Raw genomic sequence first — 15,283 nt, 5'->3', positions numbered from 1 at the left:
AAACAAAAAACAACAAAAAAAAAAACGTCCATGTGTTTGGTTTAAATGAAACACAACACGGGCAGGATCAGCACAAGCAGAAGTAGAGTATTCACCACTGTTAGTCCTGTAATGAAATTAAAAAAAAAAAATCACATAAGAAATTTTGAATTTTATTTTAAACATTTAAAACCCCCATAAGCATACATATTCTGAAAGTCCATTATCTACAGGGTGGAACGATAAAATTGTCGCCAGAGAAAAGACGACACGATTCCATTTCCATATGATGAAATCCGTTTTTCTTTTTTTTTGTTGCAGAGCATCTACTAGTTGGACAGTTGTGTACAAACCCCAAGAGCGATAGGAGCCTTCTATCATATCTGAAAGTAACACATTGTTCAGCGAGCGAGAACGGAGATGTGCCACTGTACAACTCATGCTCTGTACCAATCCAAGTTATGACAACAAGACCATTGCCAGCACCCTAAAAATACATTGCGGGATTGCCACGAATAACAGGGACATGCCTAGGGTGACGAAAACAAAGTTTTGGCCACGGTCATGATCTTTGGTGTGGTTTCAAGTAAGGGCCACACAATACAACCTCACATCTTCGAAGTGGGCTTGAAAGACAACACCAAAGTGTATCTGGATGTGCTGAAGAGTGTGGTGATCCCCTGGTGCAATCAGGTGGCCAATGGCAGACCGTGAGTGTGGCAGCAGGACTCGACACTGGCCCACGTCCAAAGAGAGCCAGGCTTGGCTTCAGAAGGAGTGCTACAACTTTGTTCCAGCCTCTCACCGGCCCCACTCCTCCTGAACTGAACCCATGGGAGTACTTCATTTGGTACTCTGTCAAGAACACCAACATAACCTCCTATAATACTAAAGCCAGCCTGATCGCCACCGGCGCTTATGGAAAAGGTATGCCCCCAGTTCCGGACCCATATCGAGCTGGTGGTTGAGGCTGAAGGCAGCTACATTGAATAGATATTAGCTCTACTATATAATCAAGTTCGTTCCACCGTGTATTTCATATTTCCGACTGTCAAGCTCAATGTCTTTGAAGTACAAAACAAATATTTATGAATAAAAAATTAAAACATTAAACACATTGCAGACAAACATTTTACTGTGACCATAATTAGCTTCTTCCAGATCTAGAATTTTTAATATGAAAGAATCCGGTTAAATTATTAGCTGGCATGTCTTAAGTCTTATTCATTTATCTGCAACATTGTCTTAGAACCAACACATTGTAGTTTTCAGTCGCAAAAAAGACAATGAATAGAAAAGAACTCCAACTTGCTTTTTCTATGTTATGACTTTGACGTCACTCACATGGTCTCGAACGTTCTTCTCGCCTCTCACATGATCTTGAAAATTATTTAATTCCGTGCTCTACGTCTCTTGTGATCATCCTCCTTCTCCTTTTAGTTTTTTTTCTTTACTGGTGATGTCATTTCACATAACTCTTAATTTCTTTATTAGAGTTATTTTTTCTTTTTTTGGTCGCTATAACAATATCTATATAGAAGCAATATTATAGTCAGCTGGGAAGCAGCCCCACAGTATTGTGTTCCACAGACGAATAGTTCAAGGAAAGAAGATCTGCTCATGGGATTTTCGTTTAGTTTTAGGCACAGAAATAGAATTAGGGAAGTTGTTGATAGTGGTTGTAACTAGATGAGTGCCTGCTTACATGTTATTTTGCAAAAAATTTAAAGTAAAATGAGATTAACTTATCCTAGGCTATGTCAGATGGGTACAGTTTGTTTAAAATAAAATTAACATTAGTTTTAGATAAACAGACAAAATGTCTTTGAAACCACGTTTCAGATGTAAATGTTGTATTTTAAAAAAAAACAAAACAAAAAAAACAAAAACAAATGCGTTTAAAAAAAATCTGTTTGAGTAGGAGCCATGGACCCCTAGTTGTGACATTAAAAATAAAAGGATACATAGTGCCTCTTTACATTAGTGATCTTTTTAAAGCAATGCGTTTTAGGTAAAAACATTGTTACATACGTATCATGTCGAAATTAATGCAAATTCCCCAAAATTTGTAAAACATGATACAGCAGAAAAATAATTACAAGTAAAAATAGAATTTATCAAATTATCGAGTTTTATTGTATTTTTTTTTAATGTGGAAGAGTTGTGCGACCAATTTAGTATCAGAAACTGAAATTATCTCCCTTGATGACTTAAATTAGTTCAAATTAAGGGTCCACCATTTTTAAACAGAACATATTGTGGATAATTTTTTGTTAAAACTATATCCAAGCACATCTATTGGCTAATTTTTCATAATTTTTAAAAGATTTATACTAATTTCGACATGACATGCAAGTACATAATGTTTTCATCTGAAATGTGTTGGTATATATATGTATATATATATATATATATATATATATATATATATATATATATATATATCCACTTATCAAGTGTTTCCTTTTCAGATTAAATGTTTTTAACTCTTTTTCAGTGTTTTTAACATGTTTTATTAACTGTTTGTTCTTATATATCTATCTATCTCTCTCTATATATATATATACACACACACATATATATATATATATATATATATATATATATATATATATATATAAATATATATATAAATCACCAATGTAAATAAGCACCAGATAAAAAAAAAAAAGAAAAAAAAAAGTGTTTCTTACGTGTAGAGGAACCATGGCTTTCAGTCGTGATTGTTGTCGCCGTGGTTGATCCCATATTGCTGTATTTTTGAAGATTTTGGAGTTCCTCATCAGAAAAATCGCAGTTATCAGGTTTGTGATCGTTGACGAAAGAGTTGACTGCTGTAAAATTGACCTTCGCAATGCAGGTGACAAGTTTCTTGTATTCGCTGAAAAAAAAAAAAAAAAAATCAAATATTCTTTTGAATAATGCCACCAAACCATAATCGATTTAACATATGGGATCTAGCATACAAAAGGGATCCAAAATTTCTGGCATCAGAAAATTTTGGCCACTTGACTGGTGTAATATCAAGTATCATCGCATGAATTAATAAATCAGAATTAACATGGATATAACCGGTGTAATATTATCGGAGGGTGGGGTGTAAATATGTGTGTGTGTGTCTTCTTGTGGTTAGATTGTCTGAGTGTATATACGCTTGTATATATGTGTGTTCATCTATGACCATCCAGCATTGTGATCATCTAATCTAGATCTTGTTGTATTTTACTTCAGTCGAAGTTCTCAGAAATCAAGGGGCCCGCAACCTGAGGCTAACACTTGAACTCTATATGAGATACATAGATATTCGAATGTTCCATTAAAGTTCTTTATTTCTCAAGCACTGAGTTAGTAAAGAAATTGAGAACATAATTTTCCTCTCCCCAATTAACCATTTTCATATGTTGTAGCATATCTTTCGTTTTGGTCTCTTGGTTTTACTGGATTCCAGGACAAGAATTCATCTACTCTGGTGGAGTATCCGGCTTTGTGCTATTACTTGAGGTAACATCACTTGGAGAAGGTGCACCATTCATCGCAAAAGCTGTGGGGTAGCCGTAGTGAGGAGATCTTATTTGGGCTGCGAATACTATGTGATTTTGAATATTTAGTCAGGGTTTACTTATATGGAAAAAGTATCCTCATGCCAGATTGTTCTGGCAAACCCTTGTACAGAGAGACCTTAGACACTCAAGGACAGTGTCTAGTAGGCATTGTGTGTGTGTGTGCGTGTGTGCGTGTACATTTATAAAAAATTTATGGCAGGACAATAATATACATTAATACCTTTACAACACAAAAGAATAACATTTATTTGGGGTTTCAACATCTGGCCAATCGGGAACATATCTGGTTCATCTTTGGTCTTATTTGACCGGAAGCTACAATCGAAATTCTCTCCAAGAAATGACAGAGCCTTGGGTTTTATTTTCAGCAACATCTTATTCCAGAGTGTTTTTCTCTTTTGGAAACTTGCAACGCTGATTCTAACTATCGCCATTTCTGACTCTCTCTACTTGGAGCCATCACGATTTGAAGACCGTGTCTGTCCCTCTCTTGAGTCTGGCTGTGTCTGCTCTCTATGACTCCCGATTTTTGGCTAACAGATACATGTCTTTCAATCTCTCTCCTTATGTCATTAGTATACGTTACTAAGGTAATCACCTGGTGTCTTTGCATGTCATTATTTTAAGTTGTCAATTAAATTGTTATGATAACATTTTTAAGTTACATTTCTAAATTAATGTAAATAAATATTTATTCTAAATAGTGACATGCAAACTCTCTTCCGTTTGCCTCTTTGCCAGCTAACTACAATTTGGTAGTCTTCAAGTCCAACATAAACAAATTCTTGATGAACCGTCCCCTTAAGTAATCCAATTTACCAAATTTCCACTACTAATGATTACTACGATATTGTCCCATTGACTACTGTATACTCAATAACACTTATCCTCGAGTGGCCTCTGGGCCTTGATAAGTGGTGAATCCTATGTAATAATAAAAAAAAAAAAAAAATTGATTATTCTAAAACATTTTAGCTGACAAAACTTTTTTGGCTTGAATCATCATAATTGTTGACTAGCACACCTTCGTCATTGCCCGGCATATGAATATAATATTACACCAGTATGAGTCAGATTTGGGGAATGCATAACTAAGCAGAAGTATTAAAAAAAAAAAAATATATATATTTAGAAGCAAAATTGCCGTGTTCTAAAAGTAGATTCAAATCCAAGTATCCCCAATTTGTCATCTCTTATTTGACCTTAGGTTAACATCACAAGGAGATTAAACACTAGTTAGATTAATATTTCACATCCATAACTAAAGTTTACGTGCATTTTATTTCACAATTATCACAAATTTTTCTCCTTGTATAATCATGTTATTCAATTTTCATGGTTAATGCAAAACAAAAATTTAAGTATAAATACTCCAAGGCAACACCTGGACTGAACAGCTAGCATGTATGTGACTGTAATACAGGGTGACCCCCCCCCCAAAAAAAAAACGGGCCCAAACTCTAATGAGGCCCCGTTTCTTAGTGTTTTGTCCAAATGAAATGAAACTTTGGTCATAACTAGTTTATTATATTCAAAACATCACATCAAAACACTAGGGTCTTTGGCCTTTTTTTCTCCGTTCTACAACATATGTTCTAGATGGCCTCCATTTAGATTTTGTGTTTTTTGGGTCACCCTGTATATACAAAGGTGGGAAAGCCAAATAGGAAAATAAAACTTTAATTGGCTATAAATTATTTATACTTTGGAATTTTAACATGGCGCTTTGGAATACATGAATTAGTTAATATTCATATTTCGGTACTCATGCACTTATTGATTCGTGATGGAATACTAACGTTATTATTTAAAAAGCCATTCTTAACATGGGAGGGGAGGGTGTTTTGTACCTATTCTGTACTTTAACCTTACAATTGAATAAAAAAAAAAAATATCATAAAACTGTAATTAAACTTGGAAATATGATTTAAAAAATAGCGCGGATCAGTAAGTGCATTAGCACCCATATTTCACATCAAAAAACAAAATTTTATATGTAAGGCATTCATAAGCTCATTGGCAGATGGAATCAAGTTATAAAGAAGAAAGTTTGGGATTTTTTTTGAATAAAGATTTTCAAAAATACAGTTTTTCATTTTCAAGATGAAATATTAAATTGGCAAAAGCTTTTGCACAGACATAATAGTATTTTTAGCTTTTTGCATCAAATGGCTTTATATCTTGCCAGGATCAATTTCAATATATATATATAAAAAAAACTATTTCTGCCTAGATCTTTATTCATCCCTTTTACTCTCAAATAAATCTTTATCACTTCCTCACACGTCATCTTTGGCCTTTGCCTGGCCAACTGACAGATACCTCAATTGTTCTCTATCTATTAATCCAAGCATTTTTATCCATTCTTTCAATGTTACCAAACCAACAAAGTCTCCTAATTTACACACATCTCTCTATACGGTCTAGATTTGAGCTTCCTCTGAGATTACCAGCTTTAAACCAGTCATTAAGATTTACATTCTTAATGTTATTTATCTTCATGCAACGCATGTCCTCAATCTTCATTAACTAGGTTTCACTTCCATACACCATCACACTTCAAACACCTGTCTGATTGTGCAATGTTACATGTTAAGATATAGATTCCATCGTAAGAAAACAAGAAAAGAAAAGGAAATAAATTTGACTCACTTTTTCAGTTAAAAAAAAAAAAAAAGAAGGCATTTATTTGTGGTATTTCCAACAACACACTGTCTCTTGTTTCAAACAGTTCATTTCTCACATTGACACGTCTTTTTAAGATATTCTTGTCATCCATGAATCACTCGCTGTTATTTTCCAGCCATGTCTCAAACACGTCTTCTACCGTCCTTCTCCAGCCATGTGTGCCTTTTTGTCCCTGCTGTGATGTCACTTTGCACAGCCGGCTTGGTCATTTGCATATATTAACTGTCATACGGCTGCTGCGTCTGCTAACAGTGCTAGTGGCTCTGTTACAGTTGATCGACAGTGGTAATGCTCTGCTGGTTAGTTATGGCAGAAGTTTCTGGAACTTACTTCATCCACTCCCAATTCTTGCAATCACACCAGCACCTACTTCACCCTGTGCTCCAATTATATCACCAAGGCAACAAAACTTCTCAACAACGTCAACAGTCCTCAATGCTTCAAGCAAACTAAGTTAAGTGGCTGACTATAGTTGAGAACAACCTGAAGTCTCCCTTTTTGTAAACTGCTACACCAAAGTGTAAGGGAGGGTGGCACTCCACTTGTCCTTGATCCTCTTATAATACCGAGTGTTTAGCAAAGGGCATCAAATACCATTTTCTTTAGTCTTTGATATGACTTTATCAATGATTGACTACCCCCCACCTCAATTTCCTGACCCATTAACGAACACTCTTACCATTAATTGCAATGCTAAATTCGAGAGGAAAAGGTAGTGTAGTATATGCTGTTTTAATGAGATCATCTATTTTAGAATTACCTTATACATTCTGTAGGGGGTGTTGTTTAATGCAAGAGTCGTTCCAAAAGCAAAGCTTATTATTAATAGCAGAAAATAACCTGGAACACATACATCAAGTCTGTTGCCAAGGTTGCTGGAAAGATGGTGGGATTCTTCTACCGCTCCAGAAGATATCTCACTACTGATGCAATTCTCTATCTGTATAAAAGCCAAGTATGTCCAATGATGGAATACTGCTGCCATATCTGGGCAGGAGCTGCTAAAAACAGCCTATCCTGCCTTGACACAGTACAAAATAGACTTTGTGGCTTAGTGGGGGGGGGGGCCCTTTTCTCTTCCCTGCAACCTCTCTCCCACAGAAGAGATGTTGCGAGCCTATCTTTGTTTTATCGTTATTTCCATGGCAGGTGCTCGTCTGAACTCCAATCTCTGGTCCCCCCTCGCCAATCTTTTACGAAAAACACCTGTCTAGTTGAATCCACTGTCAAAAATTTCCCCACTCTTTATCTGTGTCTAAATCAAAACGTAGGTTCCATAAACAAAGCTCCTTCCTTAGAACTGCACGCCTGTGGAACTCTGTTCCATCTGCCTGCTTCCCACCTGACTACAACCTGGATGTCTTCAAATCCAACATAAACAAATTCCTAATGAACCGCCTCCTTAAGTAAATACTTCATTAAATCTCCACACTAACGTACTGTACTTGCAATAACCCTTATCCCTGAGTGGCTTCCGGGCCTGGATAAGTGGTGACCACCGTGTAAAAAAAAAAAAAAAAAAAAAATCAGAGTTTAGGGTGATAAAACCGATTTTACAAAAAAAAAAAAAAAAAAAAAATCGATACTTACGGACAACCATTTTCTTGACGGTTTTCTTTTTCACGAATTGCGCGATACTCTTCTTTGCATTCTCGTTGTATAAGTTCTAATGAAGTATCTGCGGAAACTGCAACCAGAGAAAGAAACGGATATTGAGTACTTTAACTTCATAAAGACAGCTTCATGTCAGTATACACAATCATGAAAACAACCTGGCCAGCGAGGGTCGAGGATAGGTGTTGCATGGAGAGAATTTATACACAAAAGGACAACGGATGTGTAAGATGAATCATAAAATAAAACATATCCAATACAGAATATTTCCAAAATATTTTTTTTTTTTTAATTTCAATAAATCTTGATATTAAATAAGCAAACTTTTTGGGGCTATTCTGTATTGGATAGGTTTTTTATGGTGTTTGATTTTAGGCTAACAGGCTCATAGTAAGTATGGGAGAACTTTGCTTGAAAGCTACAGGTACTGATTGCATAAGAGTAAGATTAAATCCGAACAATATATGGAGATGTGTGCAGACCAGGAGACTTTGTTGGTTTCGTCACATTGATGGAATGAATGAGAAGTCGTGGGTGCAGGACAGTTGAGATAGCAAGGTCAGTTTGCAGGGGAAAGCCAAGAAAAATAACGGCAGATGTGATAAGGATAGATTTGAAAGGAAGACGATTAAATAAAGACCTGGGCAGAGATAGGTTAGTTTGGAGTGGTACAACTAAAAAAAAAAAACCCCGAAAAAAATCGATGAAAATGATATATGATGGGTGTGTAAGGTAAATCTTAATATCACATTTCTGAATTTGAGATGAGGATTGGTTATTCGTATTATCTGGATTCATCAGACTACGGTTCTCATCTTGGGTGTGATTTTTTACAACCTTTCGGTCGATGTAACCTCCAAGCTTTTTTAGGTGTATCTTGTAGAACTCGTGAATGTTTCTGTCGAACTTGGGAATTTGGACAATTTTGAGCGGAACTCTTTATTTACTTCATGAGGGTAGCATGCTCTTGTTCCGTCAGCCATGACTGGATAGAAGTCCTTAATAATTCACAATTACATTTTTTAGTCGCACACACTGAGGATTGAACCTTCAACCTTTAGGAGCATATCATTTTTTACAATTGATTTTTCCAAGTACTCTAATCGTTGCTTTACGGGTCCTTGCGTCAAAAGAAAAAAAAATACAATTGTGAATTACTAAGGACCTCTATCTAGTCATGGCTGACAGAACAAGAGCATGCTACTTTGTGAAGTAAATAAAGAGTTTCACTCGAAATTCTGTCCAAATTCTCGAGTTCAACAGAAACATTCCCAAATTTAGCAAGATACACCTGAAGAAGGTCGAAGGTTACATCAACCAAAGTGTTGTGAAAAATCACTCTAGATGAGAACAGTAGTTCGATGAATTCAAATAATATGAAATCTTAACATGTTTAGATCTGAGGACGTCAGAGAAAGATTAAATTTGAACAGCATGTGGAGATGTATGCAGAACAGGAGACTTTGTTGGTATGGTAACATTGAAAGAGAACTTTTGGGTTAGCAGGATCATTCTACCACTCCAGTATGTATCTCACTGCCAATGCAATCTTCTATCTGTATACGAGCCAAATACATCCTAAAATGGAATATTGTTGCCACGTCTGTGCAGGAGCTGCTCGACATGCCTTATCCTGCCTTGATGTTGATAGAAGAAAATGGAGATATTTAGAAACATAAGAACTAAAAATAATTATTGCAGTGTAAAAAATAAATAAATAAAAGTCATTGAATTCGACCCACACATGTAGAGGCCATCATCTTTTGTTATTGAAAATTTCAATTCCACAATTTCGTATTTAGGTTCAACTTAAAACTAATAAGTCAAACAAAATACTATGGAAAAAAAATTAAATAATAAAAAATTAGAGAAAATTATATAAGAAATTTAAGTGATCTCCCTCTCGCACACTGGCATCTCCTTTCCGGACACCTATTCCGGGTGTGTGTTTTCCTAGTTATAAAGCCTATGCTTTTGATCCGTCACTTCATCGAAACACCAGGAAGAGGGGCTCCTATTTCTTAGTCAGCAATTCATCAACCTATACAATTGCACACATACATACATACATACACACATGCACACACACACATACACACACACCCACCCCTTCAATACGCACCGGTTACCGCAATGATATCCTATGTACCTATTTACAATGCCTCCCCACGGGACAGAGTTAGACACCACGGTCGTTTTTTAACGTGGAGAAAGGTACAAAAATAAAAATTGTCTCAGTCGTGAAGGATTTCTCCTCCACTGAAAGAGAACAAGAAAATGAAGTGCAGCATCTGAAGAACAGATACCACACCCTGATCTAGGCCAAAAGGCCAAGTAACTCTCGTGTACATACACGCAACGAACATTTTATTTGCATGCATGCTAGTTCATATACACACAAACACTCTGGAGTGATTTTCATAATATTTTTTTTTCGACATTATATTGTCATGCACTTTTTCTTTTTAAGCGAAGAATTTCTATTTTTTTTTTTCTGAGGAGTATATGCACGAAAAGAGTCGGTATTGGCAAAATAGTCGACGGGCTCTACATAATGTAACAGATCTGTAAAAAAAAAAAATGTACTGAAATTTTAACATGCTGGAGGAGCTGTTTTGCATGAAAAATGAATATTTGGATCTTGCAATGTAACTATACTGTTATTCATATATATATATATATATATATATATATATATATATATATATATATATATATATATATTACACTAAGGAGAAAAAGACCTATAGGAAGCTATTTGAATAGACGTGGAAGGATGGCAAAACAGCCTTGAAAAAAAATATACCAGGATCTTAGTATACTAATCCTCACATATGTAAATTCTGTTCTCAATCATGTGGCGAAGCTCGCCAGAAAGAGTATGCAATTCAATACTGTTTTAGACAAAGGCAAGAAGAAGAGAGACATATGGCCCTACTCTGACATGCTCCTTGACACGTCCGAAAAAAAAAAGCAAGACATTTTTTTTTGTAATGTTTGGATTATTCGGACAACAGTTCTCATCTTGAGCGTTATTTTCAAAACGTTTTGGCCCTTGAACTCGCTGCTACAAGATTGCTTTCCTGAGGGCTATAACACGATCGATTTTAAACTCATCGTCAATAAACACATGTCATAAAATGTCCTTGGAGATCAAATTTTATTCATTATTTTCAATCCTCTCATAATATTTTTCATCCTGACAAACAAACCCATCCATCTCATTAACACTTATCCTCGAGTGGCTTTTGGCCTTAATAAGTCACGATTCTCTGCTTCTGCATTTTTGAGATGAGGATTGATAAGTTGGATTACTCAAACTACTGTTATTCACACGACGTTTCAACTGATGTAACCTCCGACCTTCATCAGGTGCATCTTGTCGAACTCCAGAAACTTTCTGTCAAACTCCGGAAACTTTCTGTCAAACTCCGGAAACTTTCTGTCAAACTCCAGAAACCTTCTGTCAAACTCTGGAAACTTTCTGTCAAACTCTGGAATCTGCACAGAATTTTGAACGAAACTCTTTATTTAATCTACGAGAGTAACAAACTCTCATTATGTCAGCCATGACCGAGTAGAAGTCTTAAGTAATTCACAATTGTTTTTTGAGTATCGCCCGCACTGAAGTTTGAACCTATAACCTCCAGAAGAGAGTCACTTAGAACCGATTTTTTTATCAGTCATGCCGCAAGTTTTTGTAAATTCCAAGATAAATAAGATACATCTGAAGAACGTCAGAGGTTACATTGGCCAAAACTTTGTGGAAAAAAAAAAACAAAAAAAAAAAAAAAAAAACGAATACTCAAAATGAGAACAGTAGTCCAGAGAATCAAAATAACGAATCATCGATCCTCATCTCAAAAATTAAATCCAGTTTAATTTGAAATACTCAATACCAATTAAACATTGGACCGATTTTATTTGCTTTCAAGCATAACAACAATAATACCTACTGGACTAGCAGCAAAATTCTACCTCTTCGCTATAGAGGTCCGCAGATTCTGAGACATTTTCTACTCTAATAGATTCTTTGCTTAAACTGTTTGCCTTCCCTGCTTCCTGTTTCACCGACTGTACCAGCATGCAGAATATTTAAATGTAATATGGCAAGCATCTTGCTGCCCAACTCCCTGCCGAGGTATCGATCCTATAAATCTGGCTCCTATCAAAGTAGCTCTTAACGCTTCAGTGGTTATATGTTTTGATTGTGTTGAAAAAATAGCCACCCTTTCCTTTATTTACACTAGAAAAAAAAAAAAAAAAAAAAACGGGATAAATGCACTGAAGAGGTTTAAAATGGTGAGGACACAATTTTAAATGAGGACAGGTTTATTATATTTTCTCATGGAGAGAAAAGGTCAGCTGGTTGTTGTGATTGTGACCCAACTACAGAATTACTGTGATGACAGGCATGTCAAAATATGCAATAAACAGCAAGAGCGACAAACTTATAGTTCTGTATTGATTGACATGAATGTTACAATATGAAGGGGCAGTAAGGAGAAAGGATAGACACTGTGAAGGAGAAAAATAGATACAGTGAAAGAGATAGACTAATACCACTCCCCTGAAGAAGAAAGACCAAGGAGGTTGGAGAGAGAGAGAGAGAGAGAGAGAGAGAGAGAGAGAGAGAGAGAGAGAGAGAGAGAGAGAGTTACTAAGCCTTGTAACTATCTTGAAAAATCTGGAATAAAGTTATGTATATACTAGCAGGTCGCCCGGCATTACCCGGTCACAAAATACGCTTAAATGATATTTTACTTCATGCAGATTACGTATTTATTATTATAGAGCCAATTCTCTATTGATTATTATATTGTACCCAATATATAAAGTAATGATTTACAAAAGTTTTTAAAAAAAACCCAAAACAACTACAGTGACACCAGATAGAATCGAAACTAAAACATTCAGCACGCTAGCCATCACTCTTATTTAGCACTTCAGCCTTTGTTACTGTCTGAGCTATCACCAGATGGATAAAGACAGCTAAAAATTAAGTGGTTTCAAGCAAAAATGTATATGTATGCATACTTAGAAGTTAGTCTATTTACTCCTTCCAATGTCAACTGCTTTTTTTAAAACTTTGACCTCTTAGCAGCTATTTTACAGGCTAAAATCCAAAATATGAAGTGTTCCTGAGGTCCAAATATCCTATGTATCAAATTTCAAGTCCGTAGACCAAATATTCAGAGAGAAGTTTGGTAGAGACGTTTCGCACATACACTGACAAGCTCTCTCTCTCTCTCTCTCTATATATATATATATATATATATATATATATACATACATACATACACACACACACACACACATATATACACACACACACATATATATATATACATACACACATATATACATACACACACACATATGTACACACATATATACATACATATATATATACATACACACACACACACACACACACACACACACACATATATACATACACACATATATAAATACATATATATATATACATACATACATACATTATGCAAGTGAGATAAGTCACAGATTAAAGATCAAGTAAATTATCCTGTCAGATATTACATTGAGGTAATACTTTCAGGATGATGCTTGCCAAAAAGGTAAAGCTCAATATTTAAAAATAGAGCAATATATAAGTTTAATGGTTAAATTTAAATTCTGTAAATCAAAATATAAACACATATATTCGAGTTAAGAATATATTGTTTGAAACACGGAATATATAGAAAAAAAATTATATTTATTTCCTTAATCCATGGATTTTCAAAAATGGCTCATATCATCAGAGGAAAGGGAATCCTCTGATGATATGAGCCATTTTTGAAAATCCATGGATTAAGGAAATTAACATAACTCCCATCTATATATTCCTTGTGCTAAACAATAAATTCTTAACTTAAATATATGTGTCTATATTTTTATTTACAGAATTTAACCATTAAACATATATATATATATATATATATATATATATATATATATATATATATATATATATATATATATATATTTCGACGGTAATTCTTGGCCTGAAGTCGTAATCCCCCAACGCGGGTGATTACAGAAACATGTATGCACATATGTAGCCATTAATGTTTGTATAAATAAAATTAATATATATATATATATATATATATTATAACATGTCAGTATGCTCGAATGTTTTCATCCTAAATTTTACACAATTATGCCTGATGCAAAAACTATGCATAAAAAGAATTAAGCGTAATAGTTAAATGAAACCAATCATATAAGAAACCATAAAAAATAATTAATGAAAGCTCATTTTTCAAAGGAATATGCAAATTTGTTAACCTTCATGAAGTCGCTTGCATATCGATGACTGAGTATATTAAGTTTGTTTTAATTTTTAAATAGAAAAAGTAGGCTTTTAATATTAATGTCAGAGTAAGACCCTTAACTTTATATATATATTAGTGTTGGGACGATTAATTGGAATCGGAATCGGGAATCGGAACAAATCGGAGCTTTTTGGAATATTGGAATCGGTATCGAAATTGGAAAAATTTGAGTCTATTTTCCGATGCTAAAACCGATTCCTTAAATTATCTTTTTTATTTGATTTTGGTTTAAGAAACATCGTCCACTGCTCGTAGTAATAATAAAATAATGAATATTTATTGATTTAAACATCCAGTAAGACTGAAATCTCTAGACCACCTCCTCACAAGTGTGTTTCTACGTTTGAGAAAATATAGGGACATTTAAGATGTGTTTTTACGGTAATCGGGACATAATAACACTTTTATAGTAAAATATTTAAAGATTTATAAAGAATCGGAATCGGTAATTTAGTACGGAATCGGTAATTGTATCGGAATCGTACCATCACTAATATATATATATATATATATATATATATATATATATATATATATATATATATATATATAAGGAACTTTGTATATGTGAGCATTCGTTCCCTATAGACTCAAAAACGGCAGAGCCGACTTTTATGAAATTTCACACGAAGGTACTTTATGTGCTTGGCAGTGTTCTTATATAGGTTTTGTATCAGAAGGTCTTCGATATTTATCGATAATCGAAATAATCTGATGAAAGAAGGAACAAGTGATTTTAACCAGAGTTAACAACCTTACACAGCCTAACATCACAAGTGCATTTGAGAAGTTTTATTACCATACGAGCAGAAAGGCCTGACATATAAAACCAGCAGTAGGTTCTTTGACATGATAGGGGCGCGTTCGAAATGAATGTTTCTATTAAAAGTATAATTGCACCATTATACTTGATTTTGTTTTTATTGTAAATTAAATTCAAGCCATTATCATCACACAACCAGTAAAACCAGGCATATAAAATCAACAGCAGGTTCTTTGATATGACAGTGGCATGTTTGAAATGAATGTTTCTGTTTAGAGCACAATTTAAGCATGATACTTGACTTTTGCATTTTA

At 34.5% G+C, this 15,283-nt stretch overlaps 1 protein-coding gene across 1 annotated transcript in view; it reads right to left on the bottom strand.

The window, feature by feature from the left end:
* LOC145252788 (uncharacterized) overlaps positions 1–15,283 on the bottom strand; it is a 55,062-nt gene that overhangs the window by 247 nt on the left and 39,532 nt on the right. The window contains exons 2-4 of the mRNA XM_080112734.1: positions 7,821–7,917; positions 2,673–2,860; positions 1–106 (exon numbers count right to left, since the gene is read on the bottom strand). The exon at positions 1–106 is cut by the window's left edge and continues 247 nt beyond it. Of these exons, the coding sequence (XP_079968860.1) occupies positions 42–106; positions 2,673–2,860; positions 7,821–7,917 (350 nt within the window). The 3' untranslated portion in view covers positions 1–41. The remainder of the gene's footprint in view (positions 107–2,672; positions 2,861–7,820; positions 7,918–15,283) is intronic.

Source organism: Euprymna scolopes, chromosome 29 (genome assembly GCF_053919585.1).
Source record: "Euprymna scolopes isolate OS-2025 chromosome 29, ASM5391958v1, whole genome shotgun sequence".
NCBI lineage: Eukaryota > Metazoa > Mollusca > Cephalopoda > Sepiida > Sepiolidae > Euprymna > Euprymna scolopes.
Note: the sequence above shows the minus strand (reverse complement) of the source record. Positions and strands in the feature narration are given on the sequence as shown.